This window comes from Nothoprocta perdicaria, unplaced genomic scaffold (genome assembly GCF_003342845.1).
Source record: "Nothoprocta perdicaria isolate Ctin4 unplaced genomic scaffold, notPer1 scaffold_53, whole genome shotgun sequence".
Classification (NCBI taxonomy): domain Eukaryota; kingdom Metazoa; phylum Chordata; class Aves; order Tinamiformes; family Tinamidae; genus Nothoprocta; species Nothoprocta perdicaria.
This window is the reverse complement of record NW_020455788.1, coordinates 993622-1017089: the sequence shown is the minus strand read 5'-3', so window position 1 is coordinate 1017089 and position 23468 is coordinate 993622. Positions and strand designations below refer to the sequence as shown.

General features: G+C 41.4%; 1 protein-coding gene across 1 annotated transcript in view; it reads right to left on the bottom strand.

Moving 5' to 3' along the window:
• Nucleotides 1-23468, bottom strand: part of NRXN3 (neurexin 3) — an 826423-nt gene that overhangs the window by 618262 nt on the left and 184693 nt on the right. The window contains exon 6 of the mRNA XM_026048287.1: nt 22794-22955. Within this exon, the coding sequence (XP_025904072.1) occupies nt 22794-22955 (162 nt within the window). The remainder of the gene's footprint in view (nt 1-22793; nt 22956-23468) is intronic.

Sequence of the window (23468 nt, the reverse complement as noted above, 5' to 3'; positions counted from 1 at the left end):
AATTATGCAAGTGTATTCTGTTGTGAAATGACCTACTTCTTGGACTCTTTCCTTTTAATAGGTAGCAGTAAGGGTAAAATTTGTTTTATCACATGGATGGATTTCTGCATCCTCCATTCTGGGCTACACGGACTGCTAATTCACTTGGGCTGGATTCCTAATGGAATAACAGCCCCCACATTGAGGATGCGATGGACACGTTAAAAATTATATATACTCATTTATTATGAGGCATGTCTATGTACAGAGGGGAAAGAAGCCTTCTCACCTGCAAGAAAACTGCTCCTGGAAGATTTTGAACTAGCCTCAGATCGAGGTTTTTTTCTCAGACACCAAGAAGGCTGTAGTAGGTTTCAGTTTCCTATCAGTGCTGCATCCCTGATCTAAAAAGAAACTCTTCATGCCCTTTTCTTTATTCAGCCACAAGTGTGAAGATTTGAGTTATGACTTCTTTAGAAAATATTAGTAAAGGTAGCACAGAGACTAAGGCCAATAATTAAAGATTACTAAGATGACTTAAAAAAAAAAAAAAACACACACACACATTTTCAGATACCTGGAACTGAAGAACTGTAGGACTATTTTAGACTTAGATGTTTAAGTTGGGGGCATGAACCAAGCAACTGGTCAAGGCTGCATGTTTAGCCTGTTTAACGGTAAACAAGTGAAAAATACCAGTGAAGTTCCCTGCGTCTGCCTCCATTCTTCAGTAAATCAAATCCACAACATGTTCTGCCTACTAAAATACCAACTATTACCTCAAAAGTTGGTAATAAGTAAAAGATGAGACCCCATGTCACATATTCTAGTTAAGGCGGCTGTGGCCTCTAAGCTGTCCTGGGGCCTGGCTCTTTTGTGCAGCCTTTCTAGGCAACCTGAACCGAAGCCCTCTTCAAACCCCACCTGCCTTTGTAGCAGTGAATATTAGATACCCTTCACTCACACAATGCAGCTACCAGGAATGCAGATGGAGCTGGCCAAGGAAAGAACATTGCTCTGTGGTGCAAGCTGCAGCTTTATTTTCCTTGTTGCAAGGACTTCATACTGCCAAGTGAGTGAAGTAAGGCATTACAGAAGATAAGGTAGTTTCTGATTTTCTTAAAACATTACCTTTTCACAGACTTTCCATACAGTGCTAAAGAAAGTGCCTGAACCCAAATATTTCTCAAGAGTGTATTCATCATTTCGCTGGCCTATGGGAGGTTGGGACTAGCTTTGCAGAAGTGCTCATTAGGCAAGGGCTGTAGTGGAGATGTGAGATTTGTTCTCTACATGCTAATGGAAATGCTCTGTCCTGAGAAATTAGCCATTGATGTCTCAGTCTGGTCCCAAAAGCAGCTTGTTTTTGACAATATTCACTTATTAAAAAATAAAGAGATATTTGACTAATTTGACTGCAGTACAGTTCAGGCTTTGTACAGGAGCAAAGTTTTTAAGACATGCCCCTGGGGATTCTAGGGCACAAATTTGTACTGCCCTCCTGCTCGTGGGATTCAACCTCCATTTGGCCTAGTACAGAGCAGAATAAAAACATGAGGATAGGGAAGCTGAGACAGCCTGACGTGATGCTCCTCCTCCGGGTCGCAGGCCACAGACACAGGGATACCTCACAGGGATACCTCATGCTAGCTCTAAAAATAGCCTGTACTTTGGCCTTGGCTCTGGATATCAGAAGGACATTACGGAGTTATGGTAGTATTTTATCAATACGCATGAATATACAGTAATGAGGAGGTTCTATGCTCTACACAGAGCCCAGATGGTGCACAGAAAATGGTGAGAGTAAAAAGTACTTACTAGCTACATGCAGAGATCATCATTAACTGGTGGATTGAATGATTAAAGTATCTCAAAATGCATGAAGGACAGGCTGAGAGACACAGAAGGAAACACTACCATAGTCATCTGGAGACCATGCCCCGTTTGGAGAACTGCACTTCAAGAAAGGAGAGGGTCAACTAGAAAGAGCCCAGAGGACAGCAGTGAGAATAACCAGAGGTTTTGAAAATGGAAGAAAAGATTGAAAACATGGCTTCTTCTTAACATAAAGAAAACTGAAAGCAGACATGTTACTGTTCAAATATATAAAGGCTGTTACATAGAGGAAAGAACAATCTGTTCTTTATGTCCATGTTGAAAAGAACAAGAAATAATAACCTGAAATTGCAGCAAAGAAGTGTTAGAATTGATGTTAGGAAAAATCCTTAGCTTAAGAACTGTGAAGCACTGGAACAGTCTGGCTAATGAACGAGCATCACTGGAGACCTTTGAGAACAGGTTAAGCCAACTTCTGTCAAGTCACACATATTTAGGTTGCAGTGACATTCACCAGTTACAGGATGCCCTGCTCATCACAAACTCATGCTGAAAACTGAGATTTGTCTAGCTAGCACAAGCTAAATCTGTCTAGTTTGGTTCAGTGATAAGTATGCAAGGAAATGATTACTGTCAAGTGTCTTAAGAATTGCATCTGAAAGGCAGAGAGGAATTATTTTAGGATGGCCGCATGGATTATTTAAGGCTTGAGCCTTATTGCACAGGATACTGCAAACTGTAACAGACAATGACTTTGCAAATAAATACTGTACTTATTCACTGAATTGCATTTCAAATCCACCTGAGGTTTTGCAAGTACAAAAGACCTGTGTCAGGAAACAGGTATCTCTGTTCTGTAAAGCAGGAGGAATTGGCATGGCTTTCTAAAAGAAAACTCTGTTTTCCAAATTAGCAATGAAACACTTCATTTCATTGCAAACCAAAATAGGACGTTTTGGGAAGTTCTGTCGAACTTACCAGAAAAAGACTTATATAAATTTGCCATAACATAGAACTGCATTTTCCAGGCAATGCACTTACTTTGAGTAGCGGTTCCCATTTTCACCTCTGGTTTATACTCTCTAAAGAAAGGCTCTTGCGTGATGCAGAGTCAAAGTTTCACTCTGCACCATGGGAGATGCGTGCCCGTTTATCGTACAATAGTAGCTTGGTCCAAAGACTCTGGTCCCTGTAGGAGAATGGGTCATAAAGACCCTACCAAACAGTCGAACAGTATGGAAACTGCATTGAAGAGGAAACAATAGAATTGCACTGTTTAGGACAAGACAGTTCATCTGGCACTGACCCTACAGTATTTGGTACCAGCCTAATAACCAATACAAAATAATTTCATTCCAGGCTTACCGAAATGTCGCATCTGAAACCAGTTCTGAAGTTGGAGGATTTTCTATTTAAAAATAAAAACAAAAGCAGTAACAAAAAACCTTTGTAAGCAACAACAATGAAAGCGAGTGTGGGCTATAGGAACTTCTTGGACAACAATTCTGCATTTCACTGAGCTTTTCATTTCAGTCAAAACAAAATGTGCTGAAATGAGAACATTATTGTTGAAAGTCCTCTGTGGAAATACTGAAGAGCTATTGCTTGCTCTCAGGTATGCAGCTTCTCCCCACTGCCCATCTTCCATGGCCAACACACCGTTAGCCTGATAGGGAAGAACAGCCTGGCAAGGGTAAGGCAGCAGCTCTGTCTCCACACGCCAGCCAAGCAGAGCCTCCCTGCCCAGGCTTACAGCGTGCAAGGCAAACAGTCCCAACTGCAGTGGTGTTGTCTGTGTTTTTGACACTCGTCCAGCAAAAAAACAAACTGAAAGCGTTTGCCATCAGCACATGCTTAAAATTGAGCACTGCTCAAATAACGATGCAATTAGGACCACAGATGAAGTAATCTGGGGACTCAGTCCACGTGCTTACAACGAAGGCACTGCCTGTAGCAGGATGCCAATGGGGGTGGGGAAGCCCAGCATCCATCTCCCCAGCACCCATCTCCCTCCCTCAGCTCCATGTACAGCCCCCGGGAGCCCTGGCATCTCCTTCTCTCCGTGCCAGCCTTGGCCAACACACCTTGGACTCTCCTCCAAGGAGCAAGCCAAGATACCGCGGGTCTGATGAAGAAGAGGCAGCAGGTTGGTCGCAGCTATCCCGTGGCTGGCATCACCTCTCAGGTTGCCAGTATAGTGAACAACACACACGTAGAAGGACTGGGAAGGACGAGGACCTGTGTCCATCCATCTAGACCGAAAATTTTTTAAAACCCCTTCTTCACCCTTCTCTTTTGTGCCTGTACAAAAACCTGAAAGTACTTGCATCTCTCTAGGCCCCCAGTGCTCACCTCTGTTCAGATTCCAAGGCATGGCAAAATTAGTCAGGGTTCCCTAAACACTGCTCTACATGGGGCTATTTGCCAAGTGGAAATGCAGAGTTAATGAGCTAAATATTTGCCTCAATACTGCTCATATAGAAAGGAAAGACATCGTGCCATCAAGACAAAACAACCTGTTATCTTCTAACCCTACTGAGAAAAGAGAACCAGGTGCTCTTTTACATCTCTGTCCTAAACTTTCTCCTGAACACACCAAACCCAAAATTCATTCAGAAGCCAACCAGCTGCTCCAGCCATAGCTGTGGTCCACAGTGCAGAGCAAGAGTCCAGCGCAGCAGCAACCAAGATCAACAACGTGTGACAGCAACGTGACCGTTTCCTCCAACCTGCTATTGTGGCCGTCAGAGCAACCCTCATGGACAAGGCTGATTTCCCAGCCCCACGTTTCAGGCCTCTCAGGGCACAGTATGAAAAGAGCACAAGCAAAGAGTGCCGCAGCCCTGTCAGGGCACATCTGCTCTGCTAGTGACACATCACATTAATCACTTGCTTCGCTCTGGATATTCTGTGCAGGGAGCTAAGTCCAGTTTACTCCTGGGGAATAACACACGAGGGGAATCAGCTCAGCCTGAGCACTGCTGCCATAGAGCAAGAGCACTCTTTTCTGAAGGAAAAGATAGGAAAACTGTAGGAAGGAGAGAAAAAAAAAACAAAACAAAAAAAAAAACACTTGAAAAAGTCCTCCAGATAATAGTAAGAATTATTTCCCAACAGCTTGCAAAAGGAAAGCTGGGCTACAAAGGGCTTTCTGAGATCCTCATGAAGCCTGTCAGCCCTCACAAAGCCACAGAGATCTGTTATTTCTACACAGTGCTAAAAACCAGTCATCTCATCCATGACAATAGACAATAATAAGTCACATCCTTTCTGCTTGTGAAGGATCAAATCTCAGAACGTTAAATACGTAAATTACCTTGAAGAAAGAGGAAAAAAATTAACCTATGTTAATGAGATCTGGCACAGTTTGCCTGCATATTCCTGTAAGAGCTCTAAGAGGCACAGGTCAGTCTTCAAAACAAAACGTGTCTTACCAAGCTGAACATAAGATTGAAGATCGTTATGAAGGAACACAGCACTGAAGATTGTTAAATGCTGAAGACACTGGTCTTCACTGGTCAGGATTTTTCTGAGAAGCATAAAGAATATGCTGTGCTGCCTAAAAACATAGGGATTTAAGTTGTTTTATTCCAATGTTCTAGGATACCTTACAAGAAAAAGAAGCAGCAAGAGGAAATTGAATACAAGCACGCATTGCTTTAACCCCTGCTTCTGATTCTCTGGAAGATGTTTCACTATGAAAGCCTTCCAGGAGCCAGACTGAGGCAGCACACTTGGGAAAGTATCACTGCCCAAAGTTTCACACCTAGCATGGCTGAATAAATCTAAACTGAAACCTAAAATTCAGTTTAGTTATGACTGTGATGTGCATAGACGCATATACAGCCAGATACATTCTCTTTTCAGTACAGCTCAACACAAGATTACAGATTTAGGATCAAAGACTAAGTCACTCTCTCACAATGGGAACCGTATCCAAACCTTGTAAATAGTGACTCGAAAAGAGCTTGCATGTCTCGGTGCATAACCAATTGGGAATGAAGTGCTTTGTAAAGCAGCTACTAAGAGGGCTAACAAGATTCTTCTGTGTGTAGGCAGGGGACTATCAAGAATGCACTGAGAAAAAAAATTGCTTCCATGTACAGTAGTCGTGAAAACACTGATCATATTGGGGGCCTGTCATCTTGCCTATGTTTTTAAAAGGGATGTTAAGAAAAACTGAAAAGTGCAGAAAATTACTGCAATGATTTCAAGTCTTAAAGACTTATACTATGTCAAACGCTATCTAATGAATTCCACCTATTTAATCAAAAGGAAGGTTAAGAGCTGACCCAAACCAGCTTGCTACAGGAATCTACATACAAGAAGTTTTCTGTCAGTAGATGTCTCTAATTTAGGAGACAAAAAAGTATGCAAACATTTGTGTTTTGTCAAATATAAATACATGATACATGAATACATGAAGAACATAAGCGCTCATATCACAAGAGGATGACAAAATATTTGCAGTCTATGAGAACAAAGGAGGATGTTCATCAGCTACCAGGAATAAATGTTTTATTTTTAATTTCACAGACATGGGTCACTTGCTCCAAAGAGTCTTAGAAGGATGAGGAGATTTCTGATCCACTGAGATTTATTTTTAATCTTGGAATAACAGAAAGATAATAGAAGAATAAAAGAATGTTAATGTTGAGTTAATGATTTAAAAACCAGGACAGACGTGTAACTATAGAAGGATTTACCCTGCAAGCAACATCAACCCTGGAGGAAATATCACAAGAGCTTCTACCCTAACTGCTTAACTAAAACATTAAAGGATAGGAATACAATACTTAATGTCATTAGATCTTCCTGTATTAAAAAAAAAAAAGTTTCAGCCATTATTATTACATATATTATTTGAATGACAATGGTAAGAGCATAGATGAAACAGATTTTTTTTTAAGGTATTTGACTGAATACCACAAGACAGTTCTTCTTAAATTAATACTATACAAGAACAAAACAGAACATAATATTAGATAGATAGATAGACCTCAACTGACAGAACTCAAAAAAGTGGTTGCCATTAGGGAATTCTTATTAGAAAGAAGTTTTTCTATTGCACTAAAGATCCATACTTGGTGCATAAATATTTAACATTTTACCAATTACCTAGAAGCTAATCAATTATACTGCAAGCTAATACTTCAAGATAATACTAAATTTGGCAGAATGCTAAATAACTTCAAAGACAGCACGGTCATATAGTGCAACCCATACAGTATGATAATCCAGGCCCTTTCAACCAAAACATTTTTTTAAATAAATCAAATCCAAATATTTATGAACACATAAAATAGGCCTCTATTGCATAACCAAGAAGAAGATGGGGGTAAGCAGTAACCTGCAAAGCTGTGACTTTGGAGGAGAGAGGAAAAAAAAAAAAAAAAGCGGCAGTTTCAGAGGAGAGAGCCTGAGTTTCACCAAAGCGGCCAAAAATGCCAACTTGAGCTCAGCATATAAGATCAGGACAGACAGTTACAGGGATGTGACATTACTTCTGCATGTAGCACTGATGAAATAAGCACTGAAATAATATGTTTAACCCTAATGGTCTGTCTTTTCTTACAAACACCATATTCCCAAAGCATTGTTGTTCCTGTACTAAACTGCATCACAAGAACCAACGCTTGGCAGCTATTGTCAGACAAATTCCAAACAAATATAAGGCCCTATTTCTTTCAAAAGCAGGAGGTGATTAAACATTTGTACAACCTTACCAAGGAAAGCATCTGATTCTGTCTCTTAGTGCCTTGAAATCAAGAAGAGGCCTAAGATGACTCTCGAAGACAGCCAAAATTATTACATTTAATGTAGGGGAAGCAGCTGAAGTTAAAACTTTGTATTTCCTGATCTATGCTCTGACGCTCTGCATAAACAGGGAGAAGGCAGTGCTGGCAGACCAGGACGGCTCCCGTAGGTCTTAAAAGCCTCTGACTTAGTGAAACCCCTGTGTGCTGCAGATCACTCCAGCGAGACCAGGACAGGAGACTGTCAATGTGCTGGGGCTGGTTGGCATCTGTGTCCTGCTGAGTTTAGCAGGAGATCAGGAGTTCTGACTACTGCTTTCTACTCCTCACCCTGCCACTTGTCTGTCAAACAAATCCAACAGAACAGTTTTTGTGGTCTCTTCATTGAACATAGAATCATAGAATGCCGAAGGTTGGAAGGGACCTCAGAGGTCATCGAGTCCAACCCCCCTGCTCACGCAGGGTCACCTTGAGCACCTGGCACAGGGTAACTAATGTAACTAATAACCTAAACTTATGTAACTAATAAACTAAATAGTGCTAATTGGAAAGTGAAGGGGGAAGAACTTACACATTTCCTAATAATAATATTTGATTTTTTTTTTGGCATCATCCCCAATACCCAAATTGCAAAGAATCCCAGTTGTGAGGAGAAGCCTCATTTGTCCTTCAAACATCTTTAACAAGTAGAGTACAGAAAATGACAAGTGCAGCCCTATGGTGAACAGCTCTTTGTAGAAACGTTTCCGAGTTAATGCTGTGAAGGGAACAATAGCAGCCCTGGCAGGCAACGATGGGCAAGGTGACCTGGAGGATGTTTCCTATATCTAAAACTGCGATTCTCTAAAGTTTATCCCAGTAGGGTAGTCTCTTTTCATCTCTTTTTTACACAGCACCAGTCCACCTTTCTGAGGCAGTAAAAAATGATCCTTGGCTTTTAAGTTTCCAGAAAAAGGACAACCCCACGCAGATATTTTGCACTCTTAGCAGAGGGGCCCAGTTTGGCAGCAGTAACTGTCTGTAATGGTTCCTTAAGCTGTTACAGCCCCAGGAGAAAAAACACACATAGCCACAACAAAGGCATTACTCCTGGCTCGGAGATTCCCGAGCCCAAGCGTGGGAGCTATTTGTGCTGCTACTACAGCTGACACTTACATGGACAGATTTCGTTACTGTAGCTCTAACTCCCCCCAAGCCTTTTAATTCCTAAATTCCGTACAGAGAAGCTCAAAAAGTACTGAAACACAAGCATTTTTGGAAAGCTGGTTAGAGGCAGTTTTACAGCACTACTTGTTAACATCCTCATTTTGGATCCACTGCTATCAGGGCGTTAATAATTACAAGCAGACAAGGGAGCCAGAACAACCTATCGTTCGTTTCTCTCCAAGATTTCATTTCAAACCAATATTCATCCAGTTCTTCTTGTTGCTCATTTCAGATAAAGCAACTTCCTCAAATGCAGCCCGACTGGCTCTCACACTGACATTTACTTTCATGTAAATGGGTATCATTACACCTCTGATCAATATGTGTCACTCCAACCTTCTCTAAATCCTTCTCCTCTCCAGCCTCTCCTATATCTGTAGATCTACATCCCTTCCACATCTACAAGCTCCTGCTTAATTTTAGCCAAGCCTACACGTCAGGCCTTATACCAAATTGGCTCCTTACACCCTGCTTTCAGCTGCTCTCCTCTCACCTGCCTGCAAGCCTCCACGTACACTGACTTGCTGAGCGGTTCTTGCAATGAAGGCGATAAACATGTCATGGATGCTTGGTGGCTCTGGGCATCACAGTTAAGACAGATCGAATAGAGAAAGGCAAAGTGAATGCAGTACCTACTTGAAAACACTACAGGGAGCCTAGAAATGGTGTAGCTTTAGAAAAAAATATTTAAAGACCTCCTTACTGGGTCATATCAGCATCCTTTCTCTCACGCTAGCCTCCTTAAATGCCCAGAGAAGAATCTATCAGAGCAGGTGTGTAGTGATGCTCCCTGGAAACTGGATCCCAGTCCCCAGCAATTTGGGGTTCAGAGAGTTCATAGGCAGGAGATGTGATGTCCTTCTATTTCACAGACCACCATGGATTTTTCTTCTGTGAGTTTGTCCAGAGTAACATTGCCCGGCAAGAAATCCGATGGCTTAAATGCATTATATCTTTCCTTGTGTTTGCTCTGAACCTGGCCTTGCCTTTATCCTTTCATGCCATCTACTCCATGTCTTTTAAAAGAAATGAACAGCAGTTCCCTTTTAACCCTTTCCCAGCTCACTTGTTAGTTTATGCTCCCCTGTTGTACCCTTTCTTAGTCAGTTCTGGAAAAAGGAACAGTAGTCTGCTTGGCCATTCCTTGTACACAACTTTCTCCTGCCCTTTGATGATCCTTGCTGCCCTTTTGTGATCTCTGATTTTAGAATATCTTTTTGAGATAAAAAGGTCAGAACGACAATTGGCATTCAAATGAGGTCACAAAACAGTTTTACCAAATGACATAATATTCTCTGCACTATTTCTCTATTCTTTTCTTAATAATTTCTAACATTAGACATGCTAATTCCATCAATATTGAACATGGAGCGAATATTTTCAAATTATTTTTACTTAAAAATCAGAATCAATTCAAAGCCCACCGCTGCATATAGAAAATGGAAATTGTTTTTCTCTCCCTCTCAATCTATATACATCTCACTTTGCATTCATGTACATTTAATACGTCATTTTCTTATCCAGTCATTCTGCATTACTAGGTCCTTTTCTGCAGTTCTGCAGTCTTCACCTGAGTATGCTCATATTCACAGCAAAACGTATTCCTTCACCTCCCACGTCCCTCTCCATTTATAATTCCACTAAAGAATCTGCAAGCGTCAGCATGAATCCCACAGCTCTCCCCTGCTGAGCCTTCCCATGCAAAAATTGACCATTTAATTCCTACATTCTGTTTCTTACCTTCCAACCAGCTTTTCATCTGTGAAAAGACCTTCCTCTTTTGCCCCTTGCTGTTTTACTTCTTGAAGAGCCTTTTGATGAGGAAACTCACTAAAAACCTTTGGAAATGACTACATCTGCTAAAACCCTCTTGTCTACTCACTTACTTATTCCTTCCATAATCCAAGCAAGCTCCTGGTTTGTTTTGTCCACTGAAAACACAAGGCAAATAATAGGAATAAGTGCTTGGCACCATTATCAAAGCTTATCTACTTCTCACTTAAAAAATCTCCTCATATAAGCTAAGTACTTCCTAAGTTCAAGCTGTGAAACCACAGGAAAATTGGTTAGTATGAGGCAAAAAGGACAACACGACTTATTTGCCCTCCTCTGCTGGATGCGCTGGCAAATCCAGCCTCCCGAAGAAATGAGGAAACAGAAAGAGAACTGAAATTATAAGAAAGCACAGCTGGGTTCCACACAGACCCAAAACCCATAAGAAGGGAAAGCAGTGATGTAGGAAATGCAGTCAATGTCAAAGCTGTCACCTCAATTATTAATGTGTAATGTATAGACTTTATAAAAAGTTCACAATGAGATGAAAGTTATTAACCTAATAAGTTATATGCATAATTAATTTCTCCTGTGATATATGATTTGTGAAGTTCTAACACAAAGTGTCACAGAGGCTGTAAACAGGAAAACTAGCCTGGAGTCACAAGAGCTATGCATATGCTAATTAAGGGACTATACTAGAAATATATATTTTAAAAAATGAAGAAGAAAGGAGAGAAAGTGACAATGCTGCATCTCAAGGAGAGAGAATTAGGAGTACCAGGCTTGGGTAAAAGATATTTAATGCTCTTCTCAGAACGAAATGGCTTCAGGACAAGCCAGCCCTAGAAAACATACTGGGTAAGTGGAGGAAAGTGCTTTGCTGACAGCTTGTACAGTTAACTGAACACTGAAGCAGCAGAGGAAGAGCACATTCTTAAATGTAAGAACAGCATATACTTATCCTGAGCTTCTCTTGCAACCAACTGCAGTATTGTGCAACCACTTCCTGGATAGAATAAACTATATTTTCCCAGGTACAACTGCCATCTGAGAGAACTTGTCCTTTAGGAAGCAGCAGGTCACAAAGATCACAACCTGACACACTCTGAGCAAGCCTTTCACCTGTAACACTCGTTGTTTTCTTTACAGCTCTTCACACCTTCAGAGAGTGGGAATTCAAAAGCCCATCCTTTCTGCAGTAATCTCTTTTGGGAGGCTAAAAGTGTGTTGGAGGATAAGTATAGAAAACCAACAGTGACCCTATCAGCAGGACAGATCTCACCCTAACGTCTGACTGGTCATCTTAACAAAAAACGTGAGCATGAGGACAGCTGTAAAATAACTAACAGAGAGTGTGAACAGATTTTTTTCATCCTGTCATCTGATTTGTTGGGAACACTGCAAAAGCTGAACTCTAAACTGAAACCCATATCAGAGATGTAAAAGACAAATGACACCTACATAAATCAAAACATCAACCTCCACTCCTACCACCCAAACAATCACTGCACTGAGCTAATATTATCTAGAAGCCTCCAAGAACCAAGGTTTTCAGCATCTGCTACATTTTTAAGACAGCAACTATCGGCACAAGTGAGGCCCTCCATTTCTCCATTTTGCTGCCCTCACGCTTTATATGAGACTCTTCTCAGACACAGAGCAGACAGAGTGGGGAAAGAGTTTGATATTCCTATTCAGGACTTCATTGGAGCGTTCCAGTGGTTTGTTCAATCCAGCAACAAACGTGACAATGTCTGCAGTGCCTTCCCAGCACTTCACTGAGGTGTTTTACTCACAGCATTCTAAATTTCACTCCTGAATCTTCTCTGATAGAAGTTCAGAGATCAACAGCACACTTATCTTCACATCTGTTCTGGGCTTGCAACCTATTGGAGCAGCTCGCAACCAAAGACAAACTCAAAACAAATGCTGGCAGGAGCTGAGAAGCAGAACAAAATGTCATGGACCTGACCAGCCTTCTAAAAATCACTGGCTTCCTTTCCTGGTGCTGCTACCAACCAGTAATAGCAAGTGCATCAAAGGCTGATCAGCTGCTTACCTCCTGCCCCAGTCAAGGCCACATCCCACTGCATTCAGCTGTAGCAAAAGAGGGAAATCGAAAGGACAAGCAACCCAGCCAGGATGTTCTGCCAAGATCTACCGTTGCAGTTCCTAGCTGAGGAAACGGTTGTCTCTGTTTCCCTCAGCTAGAAAGAGGGAGAGAACATCCCCCCAACCCTCCACCCCCAACATTATCCTAAAGCCCGCAGGTGTCAGCAATCCAAATAAACGTAGAGCAATTAACAGAATTAACACAGCTTTAAATAGCTTGGCTCACCAGATGCGGACTCCTAGCAGGGTTCTATCAAATGTGAAGTTATTACAGATTAAACCATTAATCATCTGTTCAGAGACTTGTTCTCAATGCAAAACCCATTCCACTTAAAACAGCTAATAATCGGAAAGGAAGGCATAGTTTTAATGGGAATGATTATGCCATTCTCAAGCCCCATTTCTAAATGCCATTTTTCATCTCTGTCACCTTTTCCAAATCTCCGTGTCCTCCCTTCTGCTTGCTAATGCTGACACAGTGAGAGGACTCTGCTGGCATCCAGCGCTGCTGTGTCACAGAGCAGACTCACAGCTACTTCTCAGAGGTGTCAGAAGGGAGATACAGCTTCCCAGTCACTTCCACTCTGGCCGGGGGAGTCTGGCAACCAGCACACGATGTATGGCTGCTTTCCTGCATGCAGCATCTCTGCTCTGCTGTGTGGCACCAGCCCCACACCAGTGACAGGTAACTAACGCTCTCCCTTGGCTCAAACGCTAAGATCTGGGCTTACAAAGTGGGAGGATTTGTTTTCTCCCTCCTGGCAGTGTGAAGTACCAGTAGCCACACTGTGCAACAGAGCAACCCTCCTGACGTCTCTTTAAGACTTGTTACCATAATCCCAGCTTGGGATGTGATGTGCTTGTTGTGCTGCTACGTCTCCATCTTCATAGCTGCAAAAAGAGGTGGGAAGAAAAACCCTAACTGATGCTTGGGCTCTGGCTGCACCAGCTCTAACACATAACTATGTCTTGAAGAGTATAAACCTTTGTTACAAGCATTTCAGAGCTTTTATATATATATATATATATAATATATATAAAAAATATATATATAACGCCCACTGATCCGCTTAAGGACATAGATGCATCGATGTTAATTTTCAACTAAATGAATTTAGGTAGTGCAGTTTGAATGAACGAAATTTGAAGAAGGGAGAGAGAATAGTCCCACACCCTACACGATCTTCGCAGTAGAGATGCAGAGAGCAGCAGTGGCAAAAAAAACAGAAAAAAACAAAGGGAGAAATCAGAGAGCAGACCCTGTTCAGCAGAGTAGTAAAAAAAAATAAAAATAAACCACTCTGAGTCACATCAACAGCTAATATAAACAGCCCTTTCTCCATTCAGTCTATAAAACTTAGCTCAAGGTAGCCCAACTGGACATAACAGATCCAGCCCACTGCCCTTTCCAAGCAAATTGAGTAACAAATGCTCCCAGTTAGTGGAATCCTGTCCTCCTTGCACTTGACAGCAAGCTGGCTCACGGCTACCGGAGTGGAGGAGCTGGGAGAGGGCAGAGCCACTCAACGTTCAAACCTCATCCCTCCTCGCCTCCCGTGCTGGCTGCTGCAATAGCCTGGCTTTGTGCGGTGTGCAGCAGCAGCTCAGTCTATCCCCACCTCTCACAGTACCCACAGACTTCCTAGCAGCAGCTGTGCAATAGCTGTGCTTGGCAATAGCAGAGCCTGCTGGCTCGTGCAATTGTATTTAGTGTATGTATTTAGTGGCTGCTGTTCCAACAGTGACGGCTCTGGTCAAGTGAAAAAGTGGCCACTACTTCCAGAAAAACATTAATGGAAGCTCTAAAATCAAGGTCATCATATCTGAATGATCACAACCTACCTGAAAGCCTAGGCCTAGCTAGAGTATCATATTCACTGCTAGGCAACTTTGTAGTGGAAAACAGCAGAAAAAATGGTGGGGGGGGGGGGAGAGAAGAGAAGAGAAAAAGTAATTACCAAGGCAGCTAAAGACATTTCAATGGCCACAAGGTTAGACTGCAATGGGATTAAGTTGGAAGCAGAATTCAAAAGAAGCATAGCTACTTTCATTGAAAGAAAATGGGGTGGGGGAATACAGTTATCTAAAGATAAGAAAAAGACAACCAGGAATCTTTGTCACTGTGACCTCCGTGAGGAGCCCTGGTGTTTCAGCGACAACTCCAGTCTCTGCTGTGTTTGTATACCAGTACTTCATATCCCGTCTTTGTTTGTTTATCTAAGGTAGAGGTGGAAAAAAAGCTCACAAGAGCATGGGGATTCTTGCTTTTTGTCTCCATTCCTCAGGGCCTAGGTTGCCAATTACCTTTCTCACTCTCAAAGTAAAGGCTGTATAGCTCCAATACTCATTGCATTTTCCAAATTTGTATATATGAAGCAAGCTCCAATTCCAGTTGCAGTGTCTAAATTTGCATATACAAACACAGTTTTACACCTGCAAATATTCATTTTGCTAACAAGAGCACACAGTGCAACCCTTACAGGTACAGAAGCTCAGTTGTTTTTAAATGTTTAACGAAGGAAATAAAAGCCTGTTCCTGCTGCAAAACACGCACAGATGACTGGAGCACGAGGGCTGACATTCCCATGGGAACTGCTCACCCGGGACACCAGCGGAATGCTCCGCTAGTGGTGGCACACGTCAGCCTGCTGGCCGCAGTGCCCAACAGTGGCAACCCCTTCTCTCTCCATTTTCCTCTTTAGGTGCCATCCCAGTGTTGACAGTGAGGTAGACTGGCCTAGATCACACTTTGCTCTAGCTCCATGAATCATCTTTCGCTCATGAGACTAGTGGTGGGGGTAGTACAGGGGTCCCACCGCCACGAGAAAAAGACAGCTCTTATTCCTTGCACAGGAGGTTTCAGTGTCTGTGGTACCTGTGTTTGTCCATCAGTGTTCTAAAACGTCCACTCCAAATATATACATGTGTATTCAGTATGTAGGCAATCACTGTGGTGATCAGTTGCTTTTGCTGACTTTTCTTAGAGTGTATTACCCCTAGGAATTTAATCCAACTGAACTGCTGCCATATGAATTACATTTTAAATTAATCTTGCAAGAGATGTATGTTCCGGGACTAACCTAGAATGCCTGTGAGCTACTATCTGCCTATGGTAAGAGCTCTACAGAACAAAACACTGTTGTAATAAGTATGATCTTCACTCAAACCTGTGTTTAATTTGTGAACAAGGCTATAAAAACAGCAGTTTGAACTTCCGCGGTCTCTGTAATTGTTGCGTTCTAGAGCCTTTGCTATATATATCAAATGATTCTTGACATATTTTAATAATTTTTGATATATTGGTTTTAGAACTTTTTTTATATATCATTAAAAAATAGTTTTTCATTACATAAATGCTAAACTAACACATCCTCTATTTCCTGTACCAAAGTCAGCTGAAACTTTGGCTCCTTTCTCTCATGGCTTAGTAAGTACAAAATAATTCTGTCTCTTGATTTTCTTTCTCCAATTCTTTCATAAGGCCTGATTTCATGAGACAATTTCAAACTGCTGTCCTGCCTAATGCTGCTCGCTGTAGCTTCATCTACCTCCTCTTTGTTCCCATTGCTACTCTAGTGTCCACATCTGCTCTGAATGGACTGCTGATGGTGCAGGAGGCTTCTTTACAGCTCTTGCCAAGTCTGATTTCATGCATCTTGTCTCATTTACAACAGAGTAAGTATCCGCTTTACCTTTACCTAATTACTCTCTTCCCCTTCCTGCCCCTTACTTTTTCACTCTGAAGTGTTGTTTAGTATAAAAGCTATGAAATACTGAAACAAGACTGTTTTTGTGTGGTTGAGTGAATTCTTTGGGTGGAATTATGCTACGTCATCAATACTCTTCCGCTTTGTATTTGGTCAGAAACATGTCATGAAATAGAGTGAACAATAATTAAGGCTAGTTTATGTTTTGCAGCAAAGCCTTATTCAATATCATTACGCCAGCAAAAGTGTCGGTATGGCGACAAGAAAGATGAGCTGACAGCAGCTCTCTTCTGGGTCATCCATAGAGGTAATGCAATCGTGACAGTAGAAACTTCTCCTCTGTAGACAAGGCCTAAGCTGTGTGGGGCATAAGGGCTTTGTATAACCTGCTAGCTAAGGTAAAGCGGCAGCACTTGCAGCACACTAATACATCTAACAAAAATATGGAGTTCAGTTACTCCGTGCCAGGCCATTAATCTTTACCTTATAACCAAAATGTGCCAAAACATGAGAACGTGATATATGATCCTCAGGGAAGGACAGACAGACATGTACTTCAGCAAACAGCCTGCCAGATCCCACAGAATTTTAGATTGTAACTGAATCCAAAACTGCAAGGACATCATTTCCCTAAGTACAGGGCTGCAGTGCATCAACTTCTTATACAACCGGAGATTGTATAAGAGATCCTTGCCCTTCACAAGGATCATGATTTATGACACTATGTAAATATATTCCAAGATATTTGCCACATTTTCATCAAAATGTCTGAAACTGATTGACATTTTCATCTGATTTTTTCTGCAAATCCTCGGTACTTCTGAGGATAAGATATTCCACTTCCTTTGTGTTTAACATGTTGGGAAACATTCTCAAAATAGTATTAAAGGAGTTCAGAAACTACAGGAATTGCTTTTGTTTTTCCATGCCTAAATTCACTCATGAATTAACTGTGAAGTATTAGAACTATGTTACTGTATCACAGAATCACAGAATGGTTGAGGTTGGAAGGGACCTCTCGAGATCACCCAGTCCAATTTCCCTGCTCCAGCAGGGATATCCAGAGCATGTGGCACAGGGTCACAGGATGCCTTCTTCTCTCCTGCTTCATCAGCATCAACAGAGCTCATCTCTGGCCTTCAATTGCCTGTGACTCGTAGATATCATATAGCAATCTACATTCTATCTCTTTCTTGCTCCCCACTTCACAGATAAGTCCTCTGTGAGCTGAATCCTCTGCCAATTTTCTCCATTGGAATGGCTGCCTTGCCTTTGAGCCACACAACAAATCTATTTTTCTCCCATCCTTGGCAAACAATTCACAAAAGTAAGTCACTACTAAAAATCAACCAAATTAAGTACCTTATCCTTAGGGGTCGACATTCACCATTGTGTTAAATGTTAGTATTGGGACCATGCATCACTCATTTATGCCTAGTTTGACATAAGTGATGTATAGATTTTCTCCTACACTTGTGTAAGGGATAAGTTTCCCTCTAGTAATTATTTCTCAGAAAAACACTGAGCTCATCCTATCATTTATGGTTATTGGGTGCTGTGCATGTATAGGCAAAGAAAGAAGTATAATGTACATTATCAATGCCTTGTTTTGCTGGTTGCTCTGTGGATGCACGGGGAGACATGATGTATGACACACAAAATGCACAGGCTAGAGGTGCAGCACATAATGGCTCACTGCTGTAAGAGTAAGGCACCTGGTAGCTATGAGTGAGGGACTGAAAAAGGCTGGCAGGCCTCCAGAAGCAGGAGTTCAGGAATGAGAATCAGCATCAGGGCTATTTGTGATATTCTTGCCCAGAACACCAGCAAGAGATGAAGATTAAGAACATGGAGAATTTTGAAAGGGGTATTCATATCCAGCCTTCTGCCATGCTTTATCTGGCTCTATTCAGTACCATTAGCTCCTCCTTTTGTTTTTCAAATATTAAATTTACTAAATAATATGGATAAATAAACAGACTGATCCAAACACAATGGAGCAGCTGGAGCAGCAGTGGAGAGCACCAGTATGTGTGAGCAATTAATGCCATTCATGTTCTAAGCGCCTCAGCAGAGCATCCGTGCAATTCCTCCCACTGATTATTTCTGACTTACAGTCTCCTCTCTGTGACACTGCTGTGCTGGAATGGGACAGCAGGCACCCAAATGCTTTTTGGCTATCTGGCCTTCCTGTTATGGAAGGACTCTTTAATGCAACTTCCTCCATCTGCCCTCTTCACACTCAGGCTGTTTTTCTGCCTCTCCAGGGGCTTCAGAACTTCTTTTTCCACATGCACCATCTATTCAACCTCCTCCCCTGAGTGGCATACTATCCCCAAAACCTTTTCTCCAAACAGAAATCATATTACCATTAATATCATGCATGCAAATATGCCTCAAAAAAGACCTGGCTTGCAGACTGCATCGGAGATGGACGCACTGCAACCGGGCAAACTCATGAACCATTTAGAAATCTGGCTCCTGGCAGTTAAATTGCAGAAAGAGAGGATCTGAGCTTCCACAGCTTTCCCCCATCATAGCCAGATGGTGCCTGACCCCTGCTATCATTTCTGCCATATTCCGCCCATATGAAAACCTCATTGCTTCCATCAAGCTGTTAGCAACAGGCAACATTTTTCAGAACTGAGTCTTTGATAAACACTGGCAGAAAACTGTGAAGATTTCATAAATTGTCCCCCACACATTAGTTCCGTAGTGGCTACCTTAAGCTTTTCTAAAGACTTCCATCTGTATTAAGTACTGGTCCAAGAAAACTAAGTTTGAATGGCTGGCTCCATAGCAGACTCTAGGAAATATTCCGCTTCTCCCCCTTCCCTAGCTATCAGAAATTAAAATCCGGTTTTCCCTGTATGTCTAAACAGCTAAAATTCCCATACGGCCACTCTCTATTTCCAGTCCTGAATACTTTAAACCTCTTCCTCTGCATCTCCAAACTCCTTCCTGTGACTCCCATCCCTCGTCTCCAGTACATGAACACAGCTGTTAGCATTACCTTGCTTATCTTGCCTGCTTCTAATCATATAGAAGTTTTCCAAATACTATGAATAGATCCTTTTCCATTTTGACCTTCAGGCACTGCTTCTCCTTTTTCATTCATTCACTAACTTTTCAAGCACTGTCGCTCCTTTCCTGATGCTCACTAAAAAACAACTCTGCCCGTTTGTTATGGATGCGCCATCTGAACTGCAAATCTGTTTTCCTCCATGGTAGAAAATACATGACCTTTTCCTCAAAACTCCTCTAGAATAATTCATTTTAAAACTGAAGGTTCAAAAAGACTTAGATTCTATGCAAATAAAATTAATTAATGTGCATGTTTGATGTTCATGTACTGCACTGTTTATATATTCCACCTCTTTAAATAAAAAATTTCACTCCTGTTTTTCAGTCTTTGTGCCACATTACAGCATCAGATTTTCTGCAATGCATGACGTGGCTACAGACATCTGTAAAATAAAAACAATACTAGTATATATTGGGATATCTTTAATCCTAGCAAAAATGAAATAAAAAACGGAACTACACATTCAGCGCTTGGATGTATGATGTAGGCATATTAATGCTATTAACTTAACAGAATCTATGCAACCAGAAAGAGAAGAGCAGCCTGTACTTCATAGTGAGAGGAGGAAACATGGACTCACTCAGTTGAAAGTAACAGCACTACCTTCACGAGTGGTTTGTCTAGTTGAGGTTTATACTCTTTGACCATGTGAAATTTCTACCTTGCCAGGGTTGCCCCTTGTCCTATAGTCAGCTGCACCTGAGAGACAGAAAGGTCCTTCTCAGCTGCAAAAGGGCAGAGAGGATTATTTGCCTGCTCAAAGATTACAGCTAGCTTCCCCTGAATGCTGTATGCTGATCCTTGGGGACATTCTTGCCATCAAACCTAGCTCAGGCTTCTCTCCTACAGCGCTACACCGCATTGCACAGATAGGTCATAAAATTTCAGAACTAAACAAAGACACACTCACTACCAACATCACTATCTCCTGGTTTTGAGTATATCTCACATTGAGCATATAAGCACATTGTACATATTAACAAGGTTATGGCTCCACCTATGATTTTTTTTTTCCAGGATTCTGACAAGGATCTAGCCCTGCTCTTCCATTGTTAACTGCAGCTTCCTGTTAGATCTGTTGGCTAAAACTAGATCTGAGGAAAAGCACGACTGTCAGTTGTCTTTATTCTTCCTAGTAACACCACTGGTAGGTAACAGGCTGGGGCTGAAGAGGTCTGGAAGAATCATGGACTGAAAATGGGGGAAGTGTTAATTGACAGCATAGTATTAGCATACCATATTTGAGGTGTTTCCCTCTTACAATCTTGAATTACATTTACATCTAGTGAATTAGGTGAATTGAAATTCTCTTCAGAGGCAAGGAAACACACACTCTGGGCACATTTTCATGGCAGCTAAAAGCATTACGTTATCGCTACTAACAGCGCGTTGCTGTTAAGTACCAGTCTATCTTCAAGTCTAGGCAATTCCTCATACACATCTTCTATCACAGCCTAGTCAAATGCAGTTCACAAACCACACTGTGATTATGTTTTATTCCTTCTCATTATTAAGTAGTTGCTTAGGTTTTGTTCACACTGTGAGACTGGGATGGCCATGTAAGTCACTCTTAGCACCTTATGCAAGCTAACAGAATACAAATGATTATATAAATAATAAAACTGCTGAAGACTTTCTTGTTGCTTTCTCTGCTCCACTGGCATGCCTTAAAGCACACATAAAAATGGCCTAAGTGTTCTGTTCATAGGATCCATAAATAAAGCTAAGATCCTGACTTAAGGAGACACTAAGAAGCTGTATCTCCTCTCGTTTTCAATCGAACAAGAGTGTTCAGTGTCTATGAAAATCAGGCCCAAGGGTCTGTATATGAAAAGGATTTGATATCTGCTTGACCGATTCCTCAGCATGGCAGTTTCTTTCCTATGTAATATTGAAGTTACATGCTCATTTCTAACACACAACCACCTCCTTAGGTAATCCCAAAGTCAGGACCTCTAGACTCTGATGGCGATTGCTCACATTCAAGCACTAGCTCATTACATACAAGCTCTAACATTACAGCTTTTTTATAAGATGGCACCCCGGTACAGCAGTTTTGGACACAGTACAAGATCCATTCAGCATCAGTATTTCTATGACTTCTGCATGAAAACTAAGCTCTGCCTTCCCTTTGATATTAAATGTTGATGTAAACTGGGTGCTATGACAGTCCTTACAGATGCAAATAAAACTAGACCCATCTGGTGAAAAACAATATTTCTGTAGAATTATGACGTTAGGAACTCTTAGCCAGCAAGCTGACTGATGAAAAACTTCAGTGTTGCTTTTAGCAAGCTTTACCTAGCATGCCGTAGGCATGTCAGTATCTGCATCTTCATTAATGACAGCAATCATTAAAAAATCTGTTTGGAAAACTAGCAGAAAAGACAAATGCTGACTGCCCAGCATGCCCCTAGAACTACCAGTACACCAAGTTTTAGACTTGGGCTGCAGCTTCGTCTTTCCTTTTCAGGGAACACTAGTCTACTAGTCTAGACTAGTCTAGTCTAGAACACTAGTCTACACTGGTTCCTGCAGCTCCCAAAGTAGTCCAGTCTCCATTGCCAAAGCGTGGATTTCGTCAAAGCTGTGACAAGGCTGTGACAAACTATGGGAGAAGGTCAGCCCACTAAGGAAAGAAAAGACACACTAAAAAATACCACAGCATGAGCCATCTACCTCTATCGATCAGTTCGGCAGTGCTTTGCTGTGTGGACTTACCAATGCAGTGTATTTTATATTCATGTTGCATTATTATCATTTCTCCATTAAACCCTCACGTTGCATTTTGTCTCCTGATTTTATGTATTTTATCCTATCTTCAAATGTGAATTTTGTCATGTTTCTCCTCTGCATAATCCCAGATAACTGAGAACTAATGCTATTCATAGGTGAAATCCAGGAACTAGAAAGGATCCCAAAAGGCTTTTGATTGAGTGTATTTTTCATCCAAAAATGCCGCTTGGCAATCAACAGCCATTTATCTCTTCCTTTTCTTCTTGCCTGTTAATGAATATTGCCTTAGTGTCTAGAGGATTGTATCACTTCCCCCTAAATGGCTAACAGCCTACGGAAGACACCTCTTTCGCTATCACACGTATTTTTTTCTGTAATCAGGTACCAGAAGTCTGATTCTTAACATTAGACTATGAGTTCTGTGATTAATGCCTTGTGTCCAGCTGAATGAGTTTATCCTTATGGAGCTTTTGCGATTTTAGCATAAAATTCAGCATCAGGGAAGGATATTGTGCATATAATGAAAGGCTGAAAACAGTAACCATTTAGAGAAAGCAAAACAACAGAAACAAGAAAAGATCATTAATTTGAAGCAGTTACCTCTTTGAGGCAGCCCATGAAGTTATTGCTTACTGGAGAGCCGGGTAAATCCGCAGTACTGGGGCTTCCTCCCACATAAAAGAAGTCATCTGATCCCAGCATGGTGTAGTCTTCCTGCGTGTAGCCTGTGGTGGTAAGGATGCCATCCACAGAGATTGTCACCTGTTCAAGGAACACAATGAACAAAAAAAAATCCCAGCAATGACCTTACAATCCTGAGCAGAACATGTCACCTCCCCTATATTTTTAGGCCAGTTTTATTAAGGATTTTGTTGAGATTTGGCATGTATTTTTTTTTTTTAGCACAACCAAGCTCCATTTTCTGGTCTGCTTTGCCCACTACAGAAATTACTCCAGCATCTGCTCAGCCTCTCTTTGGTGTAACAGTGCTGATCCTGCAGTCTATACATTACGATGCTTTCTGTCTACTCAGGCCAGAAAATGGAACTGTCCTTGAGAGAAAATTCTGATATTAGCAGATTTTATGGTTAATTACTCTTTATTTAATGATTACAGTTAGTTATGGTTGTTAGTAAAAAGGAAAAAAAAAAAAAAAAGAAAACACTAATGAAGACGAAGTTGGTATTTTTTATTTTTTTATGTTTCTTTTGCTCACGGCACACTGACGATCATGCATTCGGGGAGGGGTGGGGGAAGGATCTCACTTTCAATACG